The sequence below is a fragment of the Gigantopelta aegis genome, chromosome 4 (genome assembly GCF_016097555.1).
Source record: "Gigantopelta aegis isolate Gae_Host chromosome 4, Gae_host_genome, whole genome shotgun sequence".
Lineage (NCBI taxonomy): Eukaryota > Metazoa > Mollusca > Gastropoda > Neomphalida > Peltospiridae > Gigantopelta > Gigantopelta aegis.
The window spans coordinates 33194952-33222716 of NC_054702.1; the positions used below are offsets into that span (position 1 = coordinate 33194952).

At 35.9% G+C, this 27765-nt stretch overlaps 2 protein-coding genes across 4 annotated transcripts in view; both read left to right on the forward strand.

Moving 5' to 3' along the window:
* Positions 1-2482, forward strand: part of LOC121370419 (baculoviral IAP repeat-containing protein 7-A-like) — a 52106-nt gene extending 49624 nt beyond the window's left edge. For all 3 annotated transcript variants that reach the window (XM_041495636.1, XM_041495635.1, XM_041495637.1), the window contains exon 2: positions 591-2482. In XM_041495636.1, coding sequence (XP_041351570.1) covers positions 1038-2018 — 981 coding nt within the window. In that variant the 5' untranslated portion in view covers positions 591-1037 and the 3' untranslated portion in view covers positions 2019-2482. The remainder of the gene's footprint in view (positions 1-590) is intronic.
* A 66-nt stretch (positions 2483-2548) lies between these two features.
* Positions 2549-18754, forward strand: LOC121369796 (baculoviral IAP repeat-containing protein 2-like). The gene is made up of 8 exons (XM_041494869.1): positions 2549-2638; positions 3195-3312; positions 5946-6109; positions 6407-6455; positions 8341-8505; positions 13783-13938; positions 15474-15530; positions 17986-18754. The coding sequence occupies exons 1-8, from the start codon at positions 2549-2551 to the stop codon at positions 18180-18182; spliced, it is 996 nt and encodes a 331-aa protein (XP_041350803.1). The 3' UTR covers positions 18183-18754.
* Positions 18755-27765: the final 9011 nt, after the last annotated feature.

Here is a 27765-nt window from a genome sequence, read left to right on the forward strand (position 1 = left end):
ATACAGGACCATCAAACCTCACGTGTAGGAACAACTTGGGATAGTGGTGTGGGGTGTCACATACTATTACTAGGTCACTGTGACTTACATTTTACGGTCTACTGCACATAACAGTAAATCCTTGTCCGGACAATATCTTGCATACAAGACCATCAAACCTCACATGTTGGAACAACTTGGAATGGCAGTGTGTCGCGTACTATTACTAGGTCGCTGTGACCTACTTTTCACGGTCTACTGCACATAACAGAAATCCTTGTCCGGATCATATCTTACATTCAAATGCATACAGGACCATCAAACCTCACATGTAGGAACAACTTTGGGTAGTGTTTCATATACAATTACAAGATCACTATGATACAAATAAATCAAATAATTTGTCTATATTCACATAATTAGAATTGAGTCATACCCATAACATATTCATTAATACCTATGGTTTTCCATCAAACTTCTGACGGGCGTATCATGTACGTCACCTGTACTCTTGTTGTATTTTAATGTTTGATTGTACTATGTAGGTGGTAATATGTTGGGGTTTTTTGCCTGTTATAATTGTCTAAGTGCTGTGTGTGTTATCATTTCAGAAAGATGATGTGCCCTTGTGAACTTGGTCCATTTACAGACAATTTTCTGTATTTCCTCCAATATAACTATATATGGAAAAATGAAGAGCCTGTCTTTGTTTATGTTCAATGTTTTGACTGTCCAAATAAGCAGAAAGACTCTACAGTACAATCAAGATTAATTGTTGTTGCAGGCAGAAAGAATGCATTTTTACATCCATCTAAACAGACCAAAATATTTTAAGTACTGCATTGTAAAGAAAACAAGTCTGTAAGGTGCAGGCGATTTCGTGCCATAGGTTCGGTGTAAAGAAAATTTTGTAAATACCTTGAAAAACTAAAAGTTTATGTAATTTACATAATTCTATGTGCTTGTATAAATGTGTATCTTGTTAACAATCAATTTAATTCCGTATTTAACATTTAAAAAAAAAGTGTTTTGTTTTTTGGTTGAAATAACTGAGCAAAATGATGATGTTGAATCCAGTGACTTTAGATCATGGTTATTTTGCACGGCTGGTAGAAGGCCCACCCTTTACGCCTGGAGAGGAATTAAAGTTTGAGATGCTTCGTTTGAAGACTTATGAGCAATGGAATGATTACGACAAAGCCCGTCCAATCAAACTAGCAAAAGCAGGCTTTGTATACACTGGGCATAGCTCTCTTGTGCAGTGTTTTGTATGTCGGTGCAACAAACAAGACTGGAACAAGAACTTGGACCCTATGACGGAACATGTCAAACTGAACTCTCAGTGTCCCTTTGTGCGTCATGTTCCCAACATTAACATCTCCGTGTTTATCCCAGATGATGATGCCTACAAAAGTATTAATGATCTGCTTCATCAGCAATACTGCGTTTCTGCTGGACATCATCCTGAATCGGGAGGATCAAGTTCTGTGGCAGTGGCAGCACATGCATTGGAACCGCCACCACCTACAGGCAGACAGCTAGCTGGACAACCAGCTGCTACTGTGACCACTTCCTCAGACAGTCACAACTATCCCATTGTGGCTAGAGACAGTGCGTCTGCCGGTACCACTCAGCAGGCAATAGGGGACTACATTTCTAGAGATTCTGAAGCTGCTCCCATTCGGGAGGAGTTTGCCCGTTTCAAAGCTGAAGCTGCCAGATTTGCCACATTCAACAGTTGGCCTAGCACTGCGAGGGCCGACCCCCGTGATCTAGCGAGGAATGGTTTCATATACACAAGGATTGCTGACAGAGTGCAGTGTGTGTTCTGCAGAGGCATTCTCAGGAACTGGACAGAGGAGGATAATCCTGCAGACGAACATCTGGAGCACTTTCCCCACTGTCCATTTGTCAATGGTGAAAATGTTGGTAACATACCAGATGTTCACATTACTGAAGGTAACATTTTAATACAATGTAGTAGTATTAGGAACTGGACCCACTTGAGGCCCAAAACATATATACTTTTTTTGTTCTAAGTACTATGTATAGTCAAACCTGCTCTAGCAGCCATTTGTATTTAATAGCTTTGTTAACATCTGTGTTAAGAGGCCACATTTTTGTTCAACCAAATCATCTAATATAGTTCAAACTGACCTTTATTAATTCCTTTTTTAAGAGTCCACATTACTAAAAGGCAGTATCAATATAATACGGTTACCCTGAATCTATACTAACAAAACATACCCAGATTCAGGATACCTAACATTGGCACAATTCACAAAGAAGAATTTGAAGATTTAGGATAGGGAGGGGTTGAAAACTGGACAAAATAATTTCCATCCAGATGATGCATGTTTTAAGGATGTAAGATAAGTGTATTTATAGTATGCATGTGTTAGTGTTGTACCATAAGTTAATTTTGATGAAATTGATAATAAAAACCATTATTAACTACAATATCATATGTCTTAAGTCAGTCTTCACAAGGAAGGCAAGTGACCTTTAACTCTGCTCCATATTAGCACATTAAATTTATTAGGACATCGGCAATTGGACGTCAGACATGATGGTTTTTCTGACACTGTTTTTAGAGGAAGCTTCCGCTGATCGTCACATAGCACCATTTCAGGTCCCATGTCGTCACATAGGCTACATGGTGAAGACGACAGTTCTGTTGGATCTTTTATTTGCGCTTCCCACAGGCAATGATAGCACAAATGTGGCCTTTGATTGACTCTCGTTATGGACTGACACCGGACGGTCCAAACTATGGTTTACACCTACGACTGAATTGATTTTGAACGGAGCACTCACTCAGGTTTGGAGTCGGTAAATGGATTAAAAAGGCATGCCTCGACTTTTTTATGCAGGTGAGAGTGTTTAACCAGCCTGTAGACCGATGGCCTAACCACGACGCCACAGAGGCCGGTCACATACCTGTATCTGTCACAAGGATTGCTTTTGTGCCAAAATCACTAAAAAGAAGTATTAGGACAGTGGCAAATTGATTGTGGTTTTTTGTGAATTTTTTAATACATTTTAATTGAAGCTTCATATGATTGCTCATCTAGCACCATTTCAGGTCAGGTCACCCTTGATTTTGCTCAAAACAAAAGACTGTTAGTTCTGTTGCATTGTTGATGATACTATTTGCAGGCAATGACTTTGTGATGTGAGATCTCTGATATGACTCTCGGTATTGTGACTGACAGACCAAGACATTGACAAACTATGCAGTTGAGGCTGTACGACTGAATTCGTTCGTGGTTGGCCCACTACAAAGGAACAGACTCCAGAAATGCGCAAAGGCGAGGATGTTTTTTTATGCAGGTGAGATACCGACCACGTAAATGTGACCTGATGTTCCCATGCTCACTGGGAGGTCACATACCTGTATATGTAGTGATATTGCTTTTGTGCAAAATCATTAAAAAGAAATAAAGTGATATTTTAAGCGCATACTTATGAATTTTGTCTACGTTTGTGACATGTGGTGACAAATAAAATCATGATTAAGGATGTCATGTTTGTAATATACCTAAGTTCGTTAGTAGCACTTTATGTAAAAAAAAAAAATATGAATCTAAGGAGACATGAGGGTCATATACCCCCTCCCAGAGATTAAAGCACTGACATATTTTACTGAATTGATATATAAATGAGAAGTTTTCATATCTTGAAGGAACATTGAGTTGCTTAATATATCAGAATGAAATAACCTTTTGTTGAATCAGTTAATCTTTAGAGTTTAAAAAAGACTCTCTTAGAATTTCCCCATGCCCCCTTCAGAAATACATGTACTTGTATTTGAAAAAAGTGTATACCGGTATTATGATAAACTTACTGAGGCATATTTACTTGACATGTATGCTTTTTAGTGGTCGTTCATAAATATTAACAATTTCATGAGCCTTCAATGAATGGCCCCTTACTGATGATGAAGTTATGATCTAGGACTTGGAGTTTTATGATGATGATGATGATGATGATGAAATGTTTTAGGAATTTGTGTTTACTGATAATGATGAAATTGTTGTAGGAATTGGTGTTTACTGATGATGAAATTATGTATTAGGAATACTACTGGTGTTTAATGATGATGATGAAATGTTTTGGGAATTGGTATTTACTGATGATGATGATAATAAAATTATGATATTTTAGGAATTGGTGGTTTTTTATGACAGTGTTATGCAACACCAACAATTCAAGGACTGTTTGATTCACTTACAAGTCCAGAACACATTTCTTTTACATTTGTCTTTTTTTTTCATTACATGTATGATTACTTTTTAATACTAGTAGTACTTTCATTGTAACAGAATGATTGAATGTTTAACAACACCCAGCACCAAAGTACACATCGTTAAGTATATGAATAGGATTAAATTAAAAATAAAACTAGCATAATTAGGTTTTTGAAAAAAACACAGTGTAAAGACATGCACAGGTAAAAGAATATCAAAGTAAAATATTTTAAAACTTTGTATAAAAATCAAATTGTTTTTAAAACTTTAATATTCTGGATAGAATTTAAAAGATTCGAATATATTTCTGTTACCAAATATATCTTTTGTCGTTGGCTTCGGACGACTACACTCCACCAAAATGTGATGCACTGTCACATTTAGGAGGATCCTTCTTTAAAATAAGGGGCGGGACGTAGCCCAGTGGTAAAGCATTCGCTTGATGCGCAGTCGGTCTAGGATCAATCCCCGTCGGTGGACCCATTGGGCTATTTCTCATTCCAGCCAATTCTGCACATCTGGTATAACAAAGGCCATGCTATGTACTGTCCTGTCTGTGGTATGGTGCATATAAAAGATCCCTTGCTGCTAATCGAAAAGAGTAGCCCATGAAGTGGCGACAGCGGGTTTCCTCTCAATATCTGTGTGGTCCTTAACCATATTTCTGATGCCATATAACCGTAAATAAAATGTGTTGAGTGTGTCGTTAAATAAAATATTTCTTTCTTTCTTTAAAATAAATGAATGGTTTAAATGTGTATAACCTATGCGAGCATGATTCAAGACCACCTCATCCTTCCTGCACTTCTTGTAGAAGGACTGCCATTATCAGGACTGGCTTGGCAGAATGAAGCTTATTGCACCATTCCAGTTATCTTACCAAGTCGAAAACATATATTGTTTAATATTGTTTAATATATTTAAAATAACTGATGTGGACACTAACATTGGCATGGGGCAAATTCAAAGCAGACTTGGCAGCTGAATCTGCCTTTTCATTGCCCTTGATGCCAATATGGCTAAGTGTCCAACAAAATATGACATTTTATTGGCAGTGGATAAAAAGACATACTTTCATATGACCATCCCAACCAAGGGATGTTCTAGCTTCATGTATTGTAATGCTTGGAGACACATGCTGAGTCTGTGAAATTTTGGATGCACATGAATCCATAATCTCTTCCAGGGCTTTAATGATTGCCCAAATTTTAGCAGTGAATATTGATGCTGAATCGGGCAATCTCATAGTAATTATTGTGTTTGATGGAAAAATTGTAGCAGAAGCCACAGAATTCCCATCCCATGATCTATAAATAAACAGGAATGTAATCATGTTACCTGTGTTGAAGTTCCATGAACTGTTGTGTATAAATAACTGCATCTGCGCCATCGATCTTCAGAAGTACAAGTTTAAAAATAATTTTGGGTCTTTTGATACATGAAGGTGGCAAAACAAAATATGAAGGTGTTTCCAAAATGTCGGTTAAATCAATGTAGGAAACTTCACTGTAACAGATGCACATTTCTGTTGTACTAGCTTTATTTTTGGTGAGGGTGACATTGGTTAGAAATATAATGATAATGTGTCATGTAATAATTGCCCTGATACATCCGACACATTTTGTTTTGCACTAATATCTTGCTCACATTAATTTTATGATTTACATTGTGTTCTAGGAATTGAAGGTTACTGATGATGATGAAATTATGTTTTAGGAATTGGAGACAGCGTTAAATGTTTCTTCTGTGATGGTGGTCTAAGAACCTGGGAACCTGGTGATGATCCATGGAGAGAACATGCTCGTTGGTTTGCAAAATGTCCGTATGTCCGTCAGGTCAAGGGGCCCGAGTTCATTGCAGCAGCATCTAGGAACGCCAATGTAAGTAACATATACTTCAGCAGCCATTCACAGTTCAAAGCATATACATTTTCATTATTTTACATAAATATTAGGGACTTCTTTAAATATTCCATGTTATTGATAATTGAGTGTCCTGATTCCTTATAGTTATTTATGAAATTTTTAATCCTTAATATTTTTACTCCAAATATGTTTACTCCAACAGTACAATACAACATTCACAATTCACAGGTATGTTTTCCATAATGGAAAGTGGTGAATGTATTCAATTTACTAAAATATTTGCATTTGAATACTGTTTGTATTTAATTTTAGGCGAATGCTGCCAGAACCCGAAATGACAACAAGAAAAACCGAACACTTGGTGTGTATTACTGTTAATATACATTTAATTTAATTATTTCCAAGTACTTTGACCATTTTATTTTTATAAATATACTTTAAATAAATTATTATTATATCGTTCACACATGTCAAATTTAGCATATTTCTTTTTTTCTTTTTTTTTCTCATTAAATTTAGAACAATATTTACATAGTCTTGATGGGATATTCAAAATAGAATAGGGTTACCTGAATTTGTTTTTGTATAACACACAAATGGCTTATGATGATTGTTAAATCTCTGACTCGTGATGTTTCACTATAGCCTCTATTAGAAATAGGCAGAGTTACATCCCCTAACCACTAACCACTTCCGGCGCGTTCCAGTTATAGCAAATATGGCTGATGACCACAGTTGTTTGTGAATCTTCAGCTGAAATTTATGCATGCCAGTCCCTGGCATCATAAAACGTCCCTACCTAAAATAAAGAATGATACAGGTAAAAATTAAGTTGATGAAATTGTATTTTGTTATAACTGACCATGTGTTAAATATAGGAGATGAATCTAGCAAGCTGTCACCCACCCTGATTATTTTGGTCACTTGCTTGGAATTTTTTTTTTCTTCCAAAGCTGCAATCTTGCCTCACATTAATTATCATAATTTCATTTAAACATATAAACACACCTGCAGTTTTAATGAATTGTGTGTGACAGTAACACAGTTGTAATAGATAATAGAAACATAGTGCGTCCCACGGGGAACACATTTTTTCATGCTATGGAATTTACTACAAGTTATTTATTTCTGAGCCGCTTGTTTTCTAAATTACACACAGAAATAGTATATTTTTGTTATTTCCGAAACACCTTTATTTTTATTTTTACGTCAAACCAAACTTAAATTATTTACAAAAACAACATAACATTTTTTTGTAGGAGGATGGGACGGACTATATGTAATATTCCGATCAGAACAGTCCCCTTCCCCACGTGTTATGTTTGTTTGGTATTTTTTTCAATGTATTTACGGGGACACATGACCCGACCCCTCCCCTAAAAACACCACTAGTCAGTCTAGACTTCCTCTACACAATTTCCTGCACATGCGCCTGTTTGACTAAATATTTTGTTTATTGCAAATCAATTAGGCCTATACACATTGCATTATAAAGTGTAAATTTTGCAGCTAAATATATAATTTAACCTAAAAACATCTACCTATAGTAACAGTACTTGTTTCGTTTACATCAAAATATTTGTGTAAACATATTTAAGGTAGGTAGATGCCCAACATGTTAAAATGAAGACATTATGGTATACATAAATGAAGACATTATTGTATACATGATTATAAGTGTAAGTGGCAGACAAAACAAAAAAATAAAAACCCCTCAACAATTGTCCCCCCCCCCCCAAAAAAAACAAACCCCATCCCACCCAGTAACAACAACAAATCTGCCCCCAAATAAACAATAGCCTACAAAATAAGCCCACACACCAGTACACACACACACAACCAAAAACAACCCAGATGAACACGTACATTAGACACTGTCCTAATTACTAAGGAACTGCCATCATAATTCCAAGGTAAAATGGTGTGTCAGTTGAGATAGAGATCGTTAAAACATAAGTTATTCTTTTGTTCTTGAAATGCGGAATAGCCAGCATCCGGTTCAGACAGAGTTTTATTGCTAATAGATTAAATGTAGCTGGATGGAAATTTTAAATTGTGCTGATTTTGATTAGCGTCTACTATTTAACATTGTAGAATTGTGTAATGATCTCTGTAACTTGCATAGCAAATCACGACACGATACTGAACAAATTTTCTCTGTTGTTTGTGACTTTATATGTCTGTACTATGGCAGATTTCAGTATTAAACTTTAAAAACTGTATTAGCATGTATTATATTTTATTAGGTTCCAAAGGTGAAAAGCAAGCATTCAGCAAAGGAAAGGCATGCACTGTTGACCCACGTCATGTCAGTGCCAGAATGGATCGACCTATTGTGCGCACTGTTTTAGATATGGGCATCCCAAGAGAAGCTGTTCAAAAAACAATTGAACGTCATTTACGAGAAACGGGTAGAGAAATTTAGCATAATGATAGAATTTTTGCATGTGTCATATTTATATCTTCACCTATAAGTCAAAATGATAGTATTTAATAACTCGGGGGGGGGGGGGGGGGGGGGGGGGGGGGAAGGAATATATTTTCATCCAGCATCCAGAAATGCTAAATAGTAATTGTGTTTACCTGTGTTGTGATGTTAGTACACTTTGCTTATAAAACATTTTAGTCTAGACTTAGACTAACAGTTAAAGTTTATTTGTCTAACAACACCACTAGAGCACATTGATTTTTTTAATCATTGGCTATTGGATGTCAAACATTTGGTAATTTTGACATATAGTCTTAGAGAGGTTACATTTTTGCATTAGTAGCAAGGGATCTTTTATATGCACCATCCCACAGACAGGATAGCACATACCACGGCATTTGATATAAAAGTCGTGGTGCACTGGCTGGAACGAGAAATAGCCCAATGAGCCCACCGACGGGGATCGATCCCAAGACTAACACAGTCCTACAATTACACAATAGCAATGTCATACAAATTGTATGCATGTGATATCATTAAATATTTGAGTCCAGACTCTAATGTTTTATAAGCATGGGCCCAGGAGAAAACATTTTCATTGATATGTTTTTACTAATGATATTCTATATTTGAATAATTTATTCTTTTCTTTTCTTTTTTAATAACATTCAGTTGTTTTATAAATAACTGAATTTGTCAATGAAATTCATTTTTGGTAAGGAACTAAACTAAAATGATATATCTCAAAAGGTATTATCTTTATTAACGATTTGTTGAAAGAACAAGGAGACTTTCTAACATATGAACAGTTCATAGAGAAATATGACATAATTACCAATTTTCGGGAATATGCTTCATTGGTCAGTGCTATAAAATCATTCATTTACAACCTAGATAATTTAAATGATGACGTTTTTATAGCATTACAAAATCCTGTTCTTCCATATAACTTAAGGGTTTTATTCAAAGATCAGAAAGGTTGCAAACATATATATGATTTACTGAACACTCAAACCACCATTCCAAAATCACAAATAAAATATTCTAAAGAAGGATATATCTATGATCAGGGATCGATTTTGGCCCACGGCACTACGCTATTGCCGTAGGTGCCCTTGTTACTGGACATGGTGCCCCGATAAATTGGACTGTGTCCACGGCCATAAGTAGCCGTGGTTGCCTTCCTTGTATGCCCAAGTGCCCTTCTCATGCCTGGTACCAACTAAATTGAACTTTGCAGAATTTGTCACTTGCCGTGTATTCATCCATAAGAACAGAAATCCAAAGAAATTATTGCTGACTCTCAGACACGCAATTTCGATGGGCGCAGCCATATTGTTATTGTTTACAAGCCACAGATCCGAGAACCACGTGGTCGCCGAGAAGTAACTGCGCAGTCGCTCTATAAAGACTGTTCTGCGCAGGGAAGATCACGTGGGAGAAAAGGCGAAATAGACTGCTATTGCTTTAATAATAATCATTTATTGAATTAATGGACTTTTTATTATTAAAATTTTGAATTATAAATATTTATATGTCAGGACTAAATATGTTTTTCTGTGCTCAGGTCAAAAGGGTATAAATTATAAAATAAAGTATTGCCCTAAAAGAGGGAGTTTTTGATTGAGCAATTGATTGGCTCCAAAATAAAAACAATACCGGCTACAAGGGAATTACAAAGCCAAGATCTAAAAGCGATAATGGGACAAGGACAAGGACAAAGAGATTTACGTGCACATTCAGAGCAAGCTGTTGTAGCACACGCCTATCCTGGCCACAGGGACCGGCCTTGGCCGGTTCCCTCTGTCCAGGACGCGATAATGGGAGAGACGCACTTTTTTTTATAGGATGTTTCACGGTGACGTCACACGCCGAGTCACGTGATCAACTGAAGCCATTTGGCTGGCAAAACACTGTAAACTGGCTGTATTGCTGTGTATTTCAAGGTTTTTTTTCAAAATATAAAGAGTAAATCTGGTTATAAAAAAGGGAAAAATGAAGATAAACTGTAGTGAATTGTCAGTTTGAATCAAAATTTTAAAAACCTATTACAATTAGTTTTCAAATTTTGCTAAAATCAACGATTTACTACCGTTTTTCTTCTGTTTCGCTTTCAGTTTTAGTCTTAAAATTACTCGTTTGTTGAGAGAAAAATCATCACTTACTTTATTTCATTCATTGTGTGTCCTGTGGAATGGAACCTCATCTCTCACTCGCATCAGTGAAAACTTTACAGAAAGTGGCCTTGGTGCCCTACCCTTGAAAGAAATGTTGCCCTTGGTGCCCTGCCCACTGGCCTTGGTGCCCCAAAAATTTCCTCAAACCCAAAGCCAAAATGGCCGTGCCCTGAATTTTTTTTAATTCTACCCTGTATGATATATATCATTGGGAAAAATATTACATTCTACCCTTTAGATCTGTCAAAAGCACAACATTATCTTGGTTTCAGTATAAAATCATACACTGAATTCTTACAACTAACAAATTTCTAAATATGATTAATTATATTGATTCCAATGCCTGTAGTTTTTTCAACAAATCACCTGAAATCATACAACACCTATTTGAATGTAGTTTAGTATATTCTCTGTGGGAAGCAATAGAAGAATGGATAAGAAATGAAACTGGAATTAATATCACTCTAAGCAGAGACATAGTTATGTTAGGCATGATCAACAACGAAAAAGGTGATTTTGTAAATTGGCTGACTATCAACATAAAATATTATATTTACAGTATGAAAATACAAAAAAGAAATTTACATGTCAATGTCGCGAAAAATATTCTACAAAATAATTTTGAAATAGAAAAATATATTTATTACAAAAATTGCAACTATGAAGCATTTTATAAGCAATGGACACCCTATAAAACACTCTTTGAAAGAATATTTTAATTAAAAATAATGCTTTGAAAGTTCACTTGGAAATAGAGTACTAATTAAAATGTCATCTCTAATACTCTCTCAATATCCCCACAACTTCTTTATACTTATCTACTGCTGTTGCTCCCCCCCCCCCCCCCTCTCTCTCTCTCTCTCTCTCTCTCTCTCTCTCTCTCTCTCTCTCTCTCTCTCTCTCTCTCTCTCTCTCTCTCTCTCTCTCCCTTCCTTTCCATCTTATAAATATCATAGAAAGCATTAACATATTTAAATAGCACATTTTGTTTAGATACTATTGTTTAAATATGTACTTTGTAAGGCAGTGACCACGGCTCCCCAACCTGTTCACTGTCTATGTTCTGGGGGCAATAAATCTTTAAAAAAAAATAATAATAATAATAAAAAAGAAGAAAAAAAAAGAAGAAGACAAACAAAACTTCTGGGCACACTCGAATGCAACATAAAATGTAGTCCAAAACTGCTAAGATCAATTGTACCTAATTAGTTTATAAAAGAACAAGCCCATTATAGAGCCATTAGGACAGCCATTACAGATTTTTACCTTAACTGGCACAGCATATTCTAACAAACATCCATATTAACCAACATGTTAACAGCACTTGGGTCAGTCAACATAGTTAAAACAAAACTGAAACATGAGCAACTATCTTTTAAAGGCAATGCCATATGGCAGTTAATCTACTAAGTGGCTCAACAAAATATGTCTTGAAAATATATTCATTTACTTTATCTCAAAGTATTGTCATCATTTTCCATTTGTGAAGTTAACGATATGGGAAAAAATAAGGGAACACATAATAGCAAACCCTCGTCCACAGTATCAGTAAGATATAGAGAATAATACATGGGTGGCCGTTAGATACCATTTATCTCACAACGAGTTGTTTCAAAATGTATCTAACGAGTGAAAGTGAGTTTGATACGTTTTTAAACGAGTTGTGAGATAAATGGTATCTAACGGACACCAATGTATTATTCTATTTCTAACATATCCTCAAAGACCTTGTTTTAAGCAAATTTTAACATCTGTTTTTGACTAAAAGTTATTTACAGCCGTTGCCATTGTAGCTAACTTACCGGTACATGTCACAGACACATGATTGTAAGGTTAACTATACGTCACAGTGTAATCTATTTCCACTGTGTTGTTTTTCATTGGATGCATGGCACTGGTGACCTGGTCATCACCTATGAGCAGCCAATCGTATGTCTTGAAATTGTTAACACACATATGTGTGTAAACAAGCCACATGTTACCAAAAATAACTGATGATGCTCTCACCAACGGGTATGTAAGAAAACCAAATTACTGACATTAAGTACCACAATACATCTCTGTAGTTCATCAAGACAACTAGTAGTGATTTAAATTTGATCTCAACAAAATTGCAAGAGAATTTTTTCATGTTGTGCATCACATAAAAAGTCCCTAATAACACTTGTTCCCTTATTTCTTTCCATCAGTACATAACTGAATTGTGCCCACATAACCATCAATCAGAAAAACTGTGCATGTTAACATTTAGCTAATGTTAGCTGTTTGGAATGCATACACAATGGCTAGCTGGAGTGAGGAATGTATACACAGTATATATTTGAAGGCACACAATTTACCTCTAATATGTCAACAGTTGTGCAATCTTGCCTTTGAAAATAAAAACAAACAAAAAAACCCATTAGCAGTACATTGATGTGAAATGGTGATGGTTAGTGATCTTGGCGAGTTGGTAAGATTGAATAATCCAGAATGTTTGCATCGCCAGACGATGTCAAAAGACACGATATAGGTACATTAGAATCTCATTGGGTCGAACTCGGAAGTGTCGAATACACCACAACACTCGAGCCAAAAATGAAGTCTCGAGTTACACTTACACATTAACCGAATGATTAGGTCAAACTACCTCATGGGTCGAACACTTTCTCGAGCACCGACAGGGTTCGAACCAACGAGATTCAACTGTGTTACTTTTCGAGTGACATCGACGTTGTCAGTTTTCTAGTTTAGCTTCATTTCTTACAAACTATAAGTTCTAGATCAATGAAATAGTTGCATCTCTAACTGTGCAAACAAATGTTGGATTTAAAAAAAAATATAAAAAAAAATTATTTATATTTATTTTTAAATATGTTTAATTTTTATTTTATTTTTGTTTAGACATGTATTGAGATGAACATCTGTGGGTGCAACCGAATAAGTTTATTGTACGTGTGGAATCCTTGCTTTTAAGGTTTACCCAGCATGTTGGTAATATAAAGAATTACGTTACAAAAACAAAAACATTTCGTAAACTGACTTGTCTATAGATGACAGATTCATATAATAAACTATATTTGCCCCACTCTGTGGGACCACAGGTGATGATTTTTCATCTGCGGAGGCTCTTCTTGAAGCAGTGTTTGCTAATCAGAACAGTGAACAAAATGAAACAGAAGCTGTTGCATCTGAAGCATCTTCTTCGACTTGCAGTGGTAAAACAGAGATGATGGCAGAGATAACGGCAGCAGACACAGGTTAGTCTAAAAACTTTGTATCTAACTTACTTTTGCTTAGTAGTTTTGTTTACAATCTTCTGCTTTTAGTATATTCCCAATTTAACCCTTTTTGTTTATCGTTCCCCCACTTGTAGTAAAGTGCATATACCCCTTGCTGCTAAATCAGCCTATGTGGCGACAGTCAGTCCCCTCCCTCTCTCTTTAACAAAAAAACACTATATATTAGACACCAGATAGCCGGTTAAAACCTCATCTCACTCTACTCCCACTCCCCATAACACGCTAAATGTATCCTGCATAAATGTTGCTTGTAAAAGATATCTGGTTAAGTTAGCTAGTAAAAAGGCTCTAGAAGAAATGCCTGGAGAAAAATCTTACAAGTGGATTGTATTGAAGGAATAAAACTGAATAAAGCAGGAAAAAATCATTGTAGGTGCAGGCTCTGTTGCTTGTATTCATAGTCACAGAAACATTTATGTAACATTTCTAGGATTAGTTTCATATTAGTATTAGTACCCTACTGGTCCAACTGGAGAGGACTAAAGGTTTCGTCATTGTCCTCCTGTCTGTCTGTCTATTCGTTCCACCTATTATTTTCCAGATTTGTTTTGCAATGCCTCAAGATATTGAGTTGAAATTTTGTGTAAAGCTTTATCATGTTCTGTTACTGCTGTAACCTCACCGTGGTGCAGGGGTGTAACATTCTCTTTGAGAATGGCCAATACAGCACAAAACTGAAGTTTTGAGTAAAAGTCAGTATCCATCTGTGATATTTGTGTTTTTGCACAGTTTTTTACACTGTGTTTTTATTTAAATCTTGAGTTTTTGTATTGATGCTGATCATCACTTTATTTGTTTGCATTACCATAGTTTGACACCCAATAGCCAATGTATTTTTCGTGCTGGGGTGTCGTTAAACATTCATTCATTCATGTTCTGTTACAGATCACCGGCCTCGGTGGCGTCGTGGTTAAGCCATCGGTCTACAGGCTGGTAGGTACTGGGTTCGGATCCCAGTCGAGGCATAGGATTTTTAATCCAGATACCGACGCCAAACCCTGAGTGAGTGCTCCGCAAGGCTCCATGGGTAGGTGTCAAACCACTTGCACCATAACTGGTTCAACAAAGGCCATAGTTTGTGCTATCCTGCCTGTGAGAAGCGCAAATAAAAGATCCCTTGCTGCCTGTCATAAAAGAGTAGCCTGTGTGGCGACAGCGGGTTTCCTCTAAAACAGTGTCAGAATGACCATATGTTTGACGCCCAATAGCCGATGATAAGATAAAAAAATCAATGTGCTCTAGTGGCGTCGTTAAATGAAACAAACTTTACTTTACTTTTCATAGTGCTGGGATTAACAAGCTTTCATGGCAAATTACCCATTTTTCACAGTTATGGCCCTTGGATTTAGGAGATAATTTTTTATTTTGTTTTTAGCTCAGTAGGGGACATGTATTGTTTAGCAGTACTCTCATAATGCTTGTTAACATAATTTTACAATTTTCAGTAGATTTCACAATTTATAAAAGTTTTCAATGTTGTTTTATTCTCTCAGCCGAAACAGAAAAGCTTTCACAAATGGAAGAAGAAGAACTTGCTGACACAAATGAAGGTAAAAAGAACATTGAATCATTGAATCTTCTGGTGGCTTCCTTAAAGTACGACTATTATAGTTACAATATCCATATGGTGTTTTAGTTATTTATAGGTAGTGGGCATTTACATATACTCAACAAAATAAATTACGGGCCAGTAGACATTTTGAAAAAATTTTGTTAGTGTTAGTTAAAATGTTTTGATCACAAACGATTCCTACATTTTTTTGTAAATTTTAACCAGTGATGCAAGCTTTGTTCCATATATAAAGAAAAATTCCAGAAATATCTACTAGCCCATAATTAATTTTGTTAAGTGTACTCTGGGGGTGAGGGGGAGAGGATTCTGTATCCTTACCTCATGGCTAAATAATTTTAACTGGGCACATAACAGGCAAGAAAAACACATTTAAGAATTGACCGTACTTATTTTTTTGTTCATGCAAGTATGAACCCAAACAACAATATGTATACTTATAGGTGTACGGGCTCCCATTTCTATTTACAGGGCAGGCTGGGTTTTGCCCGAAAAAAAGTGTATCATGGTATCAAAATATATTCAGATAGCATTTGCCTCCATACAGCTATATAGTGGGAGAAAAGTAATGAATATGCATTAGGAACATGGATTACCACTAATTTTGGTGTGAAATGATGGACATACAAAGAAATTTAATTATATATAAATGAAATTATAATTAAACATAATAGGCCATGTATATAAACTACATGGCTTTTGTATATAACATTTAAGTCTAATAAGGTTGAACTCCAGATAAGTTTTGAAAACAAGGAGCCAAGAAAGATCAAATCCACACTGTAAATGACTCCTACGTATGGACCACTGAAATAGATGCAGGTGAAATGTAAGCTTGAATTAGTTTTGATTAGTGCAAGATAATGTTCATGCATGACTAGATTTGTTTCATTTAGCTTTAACAACACAAGTAAATTTCAAACATGAATTTTCCTGCATGTACATTTATGTTCTTAAGAGGCCTATTCTAAATCTCACTGCCATTGTAACATGCAAATTTTAAATACATTTTCTTGATTATAGTGCAAATGTCTGTGTATATATATTTATCCCACAATCACTGTATACATTGGCAAGATATGATGACTAGATAAATCTCTATATTTTCAGTCACTGACCAAAAATATAGGTCACGTGACATAAGCCCGACTCGACTCGAGTATTTCAGAGTAGTTTTCGGTAAACATACTCTTTAAATCATTTGTTGAAGTACAGTGAATACAAATAACTTTTAGTTTTGCGATAAATACAAAACTTTTATATTTATTTATGAATTAGAGTTTAAAAACGTTTTTTTAATGTGGCATCATGTAGCTAGCGTCTTACAAATAATGACGTCATGTATCTTGTATGACGTCACACGGCAAAACCCTTGCTAGGTTGACAATACTCGATTTGCGTACACAAAACTAGAATAAATAATGATTTTCTGAATATTTCTGTAGGATTGCAGGATAAAAGAAATAACTGGTTACTGTCTTAAGATATCAGCTTGATCCTGCTCAGGTTGAATGGCATTCGCCATTCTAACCTTCGCAGGATAAAGCCAATATCTTAAGACAGAAATCAGTTATTCCCTATATATATAGTGCGTTTCTGGTTGATATTCATAGTAAATCGTCTTTCGTTCAAGTCAATATTTGTTAAGGATTGTCTGTTATTTCTTTTATGTTCATCGGGGTATGAACAAAAAAATCATCCGCAAACTGTGTGAATCGGCGAAGCTGTTCTCACATAAGTTTGCGGATGACTTTTTTTTGTTTATACTAGCTAATAATAACACTAAAACTTCATTCTTTATTTTGAATATTTTTGGTGCATAAACAATAATGCTTAATTAGACAACTTGCCCATATAAAATGACGTCATCAAATATGACATTCCCATAAGACATAATTTTTACGTTCATCTAGAAATGAACAAACTCCGGTAGCTATGTCTGGACCAATGGGATGACGTTATGTTGTAATGAATATAACGGAAATTAATTATTTAGAGATAAAATTCAGTTTAGGTTACTACAAATATCAGGACAACAAAAACACATTGTTTAATCAGACATTGGTATTATAAACCCAAAAATGCTTTTGATTTATAATTTTAGTTGTTACGATAGCAGAAAACTTGGTACTGTCTCATGTTTTACAGAAATCATGTTTTAAAATGAGGCCAATGGATTTGAATTTTACACCATGTTACTATTACTATCATAGTTGTTAATTTGTTGTTTTGTAATATAAGTTATAGGATCCTATGATGTCAATATGTTACTATGTCTACAATTGTACAGATGTGTTAGTGGTCTCAGTGTTAAAAAAACATTGCATAATTGTTGAATGGCTTGCTCTATTTTATCTATTATTAGTAGGTTGAGATTAGCTTTGCAGAGGCCCTTCTTTTGCTGGTAAAAACTAAATTGCTTTCATGTTTTACAGATACCGAGTCGTTACTGGAAGAGAACCGACAGCTGAAAGAGCAGCGTCAGTGTCGCATATGTATGGATGCTGAGGTTAATGTAGTCTTCCTTCCCTGCGGTCACCTCGTTTGCTGTACAGCTTGTGCTCCGGCAATGCGAAAATGTCCAATTTGTCGGGGCAATATTCGTGGCACAGTCCGCACATTTTTATCATAGTTGCTTTGTGTTCCCAGGCCTATAGTCTTTCCCACAGGGAGCGCCTTTTTCATACTATGGAAATTACTACAAGTTATTTATTTCTGAGCCGATTGATTTTTAAATTGCACACAAACTTCGTATTTTTATGTTATTTCCAAAACACTTTTACTTTTTTCTTACATGAAAACAAACTGAAATTATTTACAAAAACATTTTTTGTAGGATATTGGGACGGACTATAAAGGTTTTTCTCTTGGGCAGTTTGGCACATGCGATCTTCCAACAGGTACCTGGATATCTGTCAGGGCCTGTTCCGGTATGCTAACTTTCCTTTTGGCCTGGTGTTTCTTCTTTGCCATGTAACTGCCATCGCTGACCTTGGGGCTGGGAGCTGGTAAAACTGCCCCTGGTGGTGTCATATCAGGACTAACCAGATCATTTACATATGCATGTACATTTTGTGGGATTGTCTACATACAGAGTGTTTCATATTATTTGTCTTTATTATTCTGTACAGTTGTATTTTCTACACTCATCAGTATACAATAAATTGGAAAGCATAGCCTTATGGCAGACATAATAAATATTTATTTGATGTATAATACCATTCACGTCCAGGCATGTCTAGTCTGGGTTCCAGGCACGGCGTAAGAAGGTGCCAAAAAGTGGGGTGGGGGTGTCTAAAAAACATCTCTGCTTGCCCCCCCCCCCCCCCCCACTCGCACACCACCCTCCAACCTCCATTTATTTGATGTATAATACTTGGACATTACCTTCATGACAGCCAATACGTTTCAGTGTCCATTCATAAAATATGTTCTACATGACGTCCATTCTGGGCAATTATGATGTCAAGTCTGTGTTTAAAGTTACTGATGACATTTGCGCACGTTTCTCTGTTAATGGCACAGATCTCGCTCTTGATTGCAACTTTCAGTTCATTGGTATTGGCAAGAGTAGGTTTATACACCCTATCTTTCAGATATCCCCACAAGAAAAAGTCAAGGGGACTCAAATCGGGCGAGTGTGGTGGCCATTCCTGGTCAGCCCTGAAAGAAATCAAGTTGCATCGGAATGTTTGTCATAGCCATTCAGTCACATCACCAGCTTGTGGGGAGTAGCCCCATCTTGTTGAAGCCATATATCATCAATGTATACCTTTCCTTCTCAATGCTGGGATGAATTTCCTCGCAGCTTTCACTTGTTCAACGGTTTCAGCATTTCTTAGATCTTGGACGGATTTCCGTGCCGCCTGTCTTCTACTGATCCAGAGTCTTTAAATCTTTTTACAATTTTCTGGATCTGTTTAGTGTTCAACTGCCCTATGTCTGGATGATTCTTTTTCATCGTTTTTACGACTGTTTTTAGTGATTTACTTTGGTAGTACAATTTAACAACTTCACAACACTGGTCTTTGGACGGTATTATTTTGAAAACAATCCGACACAAAATGACGTCATTCATGATGCCATGACTTCAGTTGATTTCCCATAATTTTATGTTGGTAAAATTTTCCATATATCTACTTCGTGATGGTGCATAAATAGTTTTAATATCTTGAAAATTGACTTAGCTATAACAGTTTCTTATAAGGGCCGATATTATGAAACACCCTGTACATGTACATGCATAACATGTTAATTGATCTCCTCCTCTGTGGTAACCTTGACACCGTCTTCTGTGGGTGCAACAAAGCAGATGAGACTGCTGCTGGCAGTTGAGCTTATAGTTCAGCTCCCCCTTCCATTCTGTGAGTCAGTCTTGGTAGTCTTGAAGCTGTCATCAAAAGGCTGGCAAAGCACAAGGGGGCGCTACTGATAGTTGAGCTGCTGAGTTTGATGCGCGCACACACACCCAAACTGCCCCTGGCACACGTCTCTTCGGCTTCTTTCTCCTCGTCCTTTACAGCTTGGTTGCCCCATAGATAAAGAATCACCAAAGCCGGGTCTCTTGGGGTTCCTTCTCGTCATTTTCATCTTGGTTACCCCATAGATACGAGTCATCAAAGCCTTGTCTCTTCGGGTTGCTTCTCCTTCATTCTCCTCGTCCTTTACGGTTTGGTTACCCCATAGATACGAGTCGCCAAAGCTGTGTCTCCACTAACAATAACTGAATTAACACACAGAAACTCGTCATCATTGCCCTCGAGGGGGGAGGTGGTCCACCAAAACCATAGAGCAAATTACTCTTAATTCTTGTCAGTTACAGGTCTATCCATCCTACAAAAATGTTTTTTTGGTAAATAATTTCTGTTTGGTTTGACATTAAAACAAAAGTAAAAGTGTTTTGGAAATAACAAAAAATATACTATTTTTGTGTGCAGTTTAGAAAACAATCGGCTCAGAAATAAATAACTTGTAGTTAATTTTATGTTGTAAAAAAGGCATTCCCTGTGGGAAGGACTAATTATTATATATATATTTATTTAGACGGTTTCTCTCCAATTCAACCAATTGGATATCAGCATTTCGATCGTCTTAATCGTGAAGACGCACTAAAAGCTGTCTTAATAACAAGTCATGTGACCAAAATTCGACACAATTGGCCAGACATCATTGCTAAGAGCTGTACGAATGATGTCAAAACAACTGGCGCGAACACGTAATGACACTTGCCCCACCCTGTGACCCATATCAAGTAATGAACCTATGAAATGCCGTCTAAATTGGTTAGAAGGCTTAAGATGTCTCTTCAGAAATAAGAAATGAAGAAACATCTTAATGCCATCTAACCTATACATAGATCATTTTATCAGTATTAAAATTTAAAATATGACCAACTGATTTAGTTGAAATGCGTGTCGTCAAACTAATTTGTGCTAATCGTGATGATGTCATTACCGATGGAGGCAATTTTAGTACTGTGATTTACTGCGAGTCATACAAGTGTGCACATCGGGTTTTTCCAGTGCATACATGCATAAACCAAAAAATAATTGCAGTCAGATCTTATAATTAAATTGATATGCATATTTGAACAATACATGACTGAATTTATTTTGTTTACCTTTAAATATGCTTGTAGTATTGTTTGTGTAAACTTCAATGATACTTATGTGATTAAGATTGCAAACGTTCATTCACTAATATTTGAATCGGGTAATTTTTTTAATTACATCATTTGGTAAATGACATAATTTTTACAAGTAATGCCATTTCCTTTTGCTGCTGTGTGTATTTGTACTGATCGTTTAGTTATATTGGGAGGAATTGTCCGATTCGTGTTTAGTTTATATGTTATGAATGTGAATGAAGGGAACATGTGAAACATTTACACTGTTGAGGGAACCATTTAATTTTCGTCAACAGCTGTAGAACAACGCTTACAAGTAAGTTTCAGGCATAAAGTTTTCTACATTTCTTTCACCACTGACTGAGTCATTTCATGAGCAAAGATTATTTTAGTTTTTTTTATCAATGTGTATACATGTGTACCCGACCCTGTTTGTTGGCATTTTCCAACGCCTGTGATACACTTATTTTGCGTATATATTAAAAGTAAGTAAATGATAGAATGAACGTTGATGTATTTGCAGATATCAAAACATGTTGGAACACAATTAACCAATAAAACACGGAATGCCAAATAACACTCAGTAGATTTGTTCACAAAATTATTTTAATAATTTTTATCATTTTAAATAAGAAAAATCATTAAAAAGCACTAATGTAAATCAGGAACTAACATTTTTTTTTTTTTTTAAAGTGCTAACAATTATTACAAGTGCTCTTTGAAGTTAACCAGACACTATCTGTAATTATGTATGACACCATATACGAACACCGACGCCCAAACACAGGATCAGTGCGTTCCACGTAGCCAGCGATCTATTATTCTGTAATTATCACCTTAATCCTCGACAGCCCAGACCACCTGCGTCAGGCGTGCTTCGTCTGATTGACTTGATAGACAAGTCGGTCGTCTTTAAAATACTAACAGCAATGACAGTTTGACCAATCCACACATTGAGGTGCATAAATAATTAAATCTTTATGGCGAGACTAAAGAATTATGTCGAGAGATCAAGGTCATCAAGTGTTCAAAGTTTGAGTTTTCGAAGGTCGTTGTTACTAGTTTGTGTAGCAATTCGGCCGTGACCGTCGCTTTAAGTCGAGAGATCGAAATTTTCGAGAGATTGAAGGTGGAGTTATCGACGTTTGAATGTATATATGTATGTCTATATGTATCTATATGTGTCTATATATGTATATGTATGTCTATATATGTATATGTATGTCTGTGTATGTCTATATATGTATGTCTATATATGTATATGAAGATTTAAATAATTCTTGACTTGGAGAATAATTTTTAAATACTATTTTGCAATGTTCCTTTAATTCATTTTCCTTGATGGTATACCATGTCATCAGAAGGCATAAATAGTTCAGCTTTATTACAGTATTTATACATTCATGTACATATGTGTAGCTATAGAACTTTGGAGACATAAACATTGTAACATGGAAAATTATTATAAAATAAATAATTGTAAGTAACATGTGGATGGCACACAATTGACATTGGCCTATGATAACCCTAGATTCAATGGAGGGTTAAACAGCTCAATAAAATGTATTTCTTTGGAGTCCAAAAGTAGATTAACATTTTGTTTTTGATGATTAGCAAATAGTTTGTATATTGGAAATATCTTAAAATTATCAACTGCACAAGAATGAATATGTTTGGAAACATGCAGATGTTTTGCATGAATATTTGTTGGTGATCAAGTCAGATTGGTCTTCACAGTAAATTCGCTGTTTTTTGGCATTGTATAATTACATTTGGACGCTAATCTAGCAATTTGTTACGGCACACTCGTTGTTCTATTATTACGTTATAAATTGTCTTTTTTTATACTGACCATGTGTTAAATATATGAGATTGGTCAGCAAGCCTGTCCCCCCCCTGATTATTTTGGTCACTTCTTGGAATTTTTTTTTTCTTCCAACGCTGGCAATCTTGCCTCACATTAAATTATCATAATTCATTTAAACATATAAACAACACGCTGCAGATTTTTTACATGATTGTTGTGACGTAACACAGTTTGTAATAGATAATATAAACATAGTGCGTCCCCGGGAACACATTTTTCATCGCTATTGAATTTACTACAAGTTATTTGATTTCTGAGCCGCTTGTTTTTCTAAATTACACACAGATATAATATTTTTGTTATTTCCGAACACCTTTCTTTTTATTTTTACGTCAAACCACACTAAAATTATTTACAAAACACATACCATTTTTTTTGTAGGAGGATTGGACGGACTAGTATGTAATATTCCGATCAGAAACAGTCCCCTTATTCCCCCGTGTTATGTTTGTTTGGTATGTTTTTTTAATGTAATTTTTTACGGGGACCATGACCCGACCCCTCCCCTAAAAACACCACTATCCAGTCTCGTACTTCCTCTACCCATTTCCTTCACATCCCTTTTTGTTTCCTCACTATATTTGGTTTATTTGCAAATCCAAATTAGGGCCTATACACATTGCATTATAAGTGTAAAGTTTGCAGCTAAATATATATTTAACCCTAAAAACAGAACAAAAAAAACATCACCTATAGTAACAGTACTTGTTTCGTTTACATCAAATATTTGTGTAAACATATTTAAGGTAGGTATATGCCCCACATGTTAAAATGAAGACATTATGGTATACATAAATGAAACATTATTGTATACATGATTATAAGTGTACGTGGCAGACAAAACAAAAAAATAAAAACCTAAAAACCCTCAACAATTGTCCCTCCCCCCCCCCAAAAAAAACAAACGCCCATCCCCAACCCAGTAACACATACATCTGCCCCCAAATAAACAATGCCTACAAAATTGGCCCACACCCACCATTAAACACAACACAAACAACCAAAAACAACCAGATGACCACGTACATTAGACACTGTCCTAATTAGGTAGGAACTGCCATCATAATTCCAAAGGGTAACAAGTGGTGTGTCAGTATGATATCGAGATCGTGAAACATAAGTTATTCCTTTTGTTCTTGAAATGCGGACTGCCACATTCGGGTTCAGCTAGCGTTTTCACCTTTCTAATCGATACATGTAGCTGGATGAAATTTTAAATTGTTCTGATTTTGTTATCGTCTACTATTTAACAATTTTCTAAAACATTGTACGAATTGTGTACTGCTCTCTGTAACTTGCTCGCACAATCCACGACCCGTCCTACCAAATTTTCTCTGTTGTTTGTGACTTTATATGTCTTTACTATGGCAGATTTCAGTATTAACTTAAAAACTGTATCGGCATGTATTATATTTTATATTAAGGTTCCCAAAGGTGAAATGCACAGCAATATCAATTCAGCAAAGGAAAGGCATGCACTGTTGACCCACAGTCATGTCCAGTGCCCGAATAAATAGGACTGCCCTATTTTGCGCACTGTTTTTTATGATGATGGGCATCCCAAGAGGAAGCTTTCAAAAAACAACAACTTGAACTTCCTTTACTAGAAACCTCGTGTCGCGCCCCTTTCAGCCTCCCCTGCTCGCCTTTTTGCTGTGTCCATTTATTCTCATTCCCTCTAAGTCCAGATCGTCTTTAACTCCTCGGGCGGGGGGGTGGGGGGAAGGTGAATAATATTTTCATACAGACCTCCTAAATCTAAATATAATTGTGTTTACCTGTTTTGTGATGGTTAGTACCCTTTTGCTTTATAATAAAACATTTTATTTCGTCTAGAACCTTAGCCTAACAGTTACAGTTTATTTGTTAACAACACCAATAGAGCGACCTTACATTGCTGTTGTTTTAATCTTGGCTATTGGATGGTCAAACCTTGGTAATTTTTACATATAGTCTTAGATAGGTTTACATTTTTGTCATTAGTAGCAGGGCTCTTTTATATGCACCATCCCACAGACAGGGATAAGCCATACCACGGGCATTTGAATATACAAGTCGTGGTCACTGGCGGGAACGAGAAATAGCCCAATGAGGGCCCAACGACCGGGGATCGATTCCCAAGACTAACACAGTCCTACAATACACAATACAAATTGTCATCCAAATTGATGCATTGATCTCATTAATATTTTAGTCCCAAGACTTAAGGTTTTATAAGCATGGGCCCAGGAAAAACCATTTTTCATTGATATGTGTATTTACTAATATATTCTATATTGGAATAATTTATTCTTTTCTTGTTCTTTTTAATAACAGTCCTTTGTTTTAATAAATAACTGAATTTGTCAATAGAATTCCCTTTTGGTAAGGAACTAAACTAAAATGATATATCTTAAAAGGTATTATCTTTAATTAACCGATTTGTTGAAAGAACAAGGAGATATTCTAAAACAATGAACATTCATAAGAAAATATGACATACATTACCAGTTTCGGGAATTGCTCATTGGTCCTTTTCTTTTGCCATGTACTGCCTCGCTGACCTTGGGGCTGGGAGCCGGTAAAACTGCCCCTGTGGTGTCATATCAGGACTAACCAGATCATTTACATATGCATGTACATTTTGTGGGATTGTCTACATACAGAGTGTTTCATATTATTTGTCTTTATTATTCTGTACAGTTGTATTTTCTACACTCATCAGTATACAATAAATTGGAAAGCATAGCCTTATGGCAGACATAATAAATATTTACTTGATGTATAATACTTGGACATTACCTTCATGACAGCCAATACGTTTCAGTGTCCATTCATAAAATATGTTCTACATGACGTTCCAGTCTGGGCAATTATGACTGTCCAGTCTGTGGTTTAAAGTATACTGATGACATTTGGGCACGTTTCTCTGTTAATGGCACGATCTCCCTCTTGACATCTCGCAACTAAAATACACAATTCAATATGGTATATGGCACGAGTCGAGTTTATACACCCTATCATTTCCAATATCCCCACATAGAAAAAGTAAGGGGAACTCCAGGGCTCGACATTCACGACGGCTCCACGGCATTTGCCGTAATGCCTTGTGCTTTTTGCCGTGCTGTCCTAAAAATACCAGTTACTTTACGGCCTATGAATAACCGTGTCTAGTTTTATATTAATGTTAATTTACCTGCCCGTGGTGCCCTTTTGTGTTGTATGTTTTGTTTTGTTTTTTTAAACTTGTAAATACACCTCACACGTTTATTTTAAAACGTTTAAAAACTCAACGAATTCGATGTTCCTTGGTAGTGGTTTGTATACAGTTTCTTGGTCATTTATTCATAAATTACATATCGAACGGAACAAATGATAAATTATAAATACGGTTGAAATTTCACAGCGTTTACGGGAACACCCCCCACCGTAAATTGCAGAAAGTTTTTAACGTCGTACCATTTACGACAAAAACCACATAAATAAACCCGAAAAAGAATCCCAGGGGCATTTTTTTATTTTTTTATTTTCGGCTAAACCATGCCTGAGTAGTAAATAGACTCAAAAAGATTCTGAGAAACAACGTAAGGCGAGGGCCAAAAATTGCCAAAACGTTTTTCCTTATTTCCAGGTAAAAATTATTATTAATTAATATGATGATTATTACTATTATTACTTATAGCTATTTAATGTCAGCTGCTTTCAACCCAACCCGCCGTGGGAAAACGTCCGCTAGACCTGTTTTATTCGCTTCAGATTCACATAACCAGAATGGTCAACGTGTGAGAACCAATCAAATAGTTCACGAACATTAGACAAATGTTTGCTGGCTGAACTTGGGGCTTGTGTGTCTATCTATATTCTTCCATGACAAATTTTGACATTATAAAACAAAGTCCCTGTCCCATCATTCCTATAAAATATTTTTTTGCTATTACTTTCGTTTTTGTTTGACGTAACCAGAAAACGTAAAAGTGGATTGGAAATAACAAAACAATACTATTTTTTGTGTTCAATTTAAACTCAATCGGCTTAGGAAATGAATAACTTGTAAATGTCATAGTATAAAAAAAGGCGTTCCCTGTTGGACGGACTATAGAGTTTTAATGTTTTTTAGCCTATTGAACGGACCCCTGCGAAAAATCACACCCAAATTATTTTATTCCCCCATTAAATGAAACCCTGCAATAATGGAACTGTTTTAATGTTTGTGGTTATTCTTGAATATTCCGTTTATTTAATTAATTACCTATGCGCCGCCTTTATTATGGCCTATACATCACTGGCATCGTAAGCGGGGAAGTGGTACTTTGTAATCAGCATCGATGGTTTATATATGAATTTTATACGTGTTCCTGTGTGCCCCACCCACCCCGCTTTTTTAGTATCTTCCTACAGGCTCACACCCGTGTATATTAACACATTCTGGGTACCTAGGCCCTAGAGCAGTAGCCAACAACGAAAATTGTTAAGCGTCAATATGCTTTAAATGATCTTCACCTTTGCATGCCAGGAAAAAACGCGATGACTTGTTAGTGTGTGCATGTGTTATTCGAGAAATCCTTGATTGTTTTTTTTTCGATTGCCACGTTTGTTGTTTGTTTGGAAATATAACCTAACAATGTATGAGCTCACTGGGGTTTTACGCTAATACGATATATTGGTCCTCCTCTAGCCCTACAGTATTTAGCAGTTTGTAATAAAAGCCGTGCAAATCGCCACACACGGTAACCGTACCTGTCA

Bases quoted from the DNA above. Each gene is read 5' to 3' on its own strand.
- LOC121369796 (XM_041494869.1), top strand. From the start codon at position 2,549: ATGGTTTTTCTGACACTGTTTTTAGAGGAAGCTTCCGCTGATCGTCAC. The intron at 6,110-6,406 runs GTAAGTAACATA...ATTTAATTTTAG, and splicing joins CAGCATCTAGGAACGCCAAT to GCGAATGCTGCCAGAACCCG. The intron at 8,506-13,782 runs GTAGAGAAATTT...GTGGGACCACAG, and splicing joins ACGTCATTTACGAGAAACGG to GTGATGATTTTTCATCTGCG.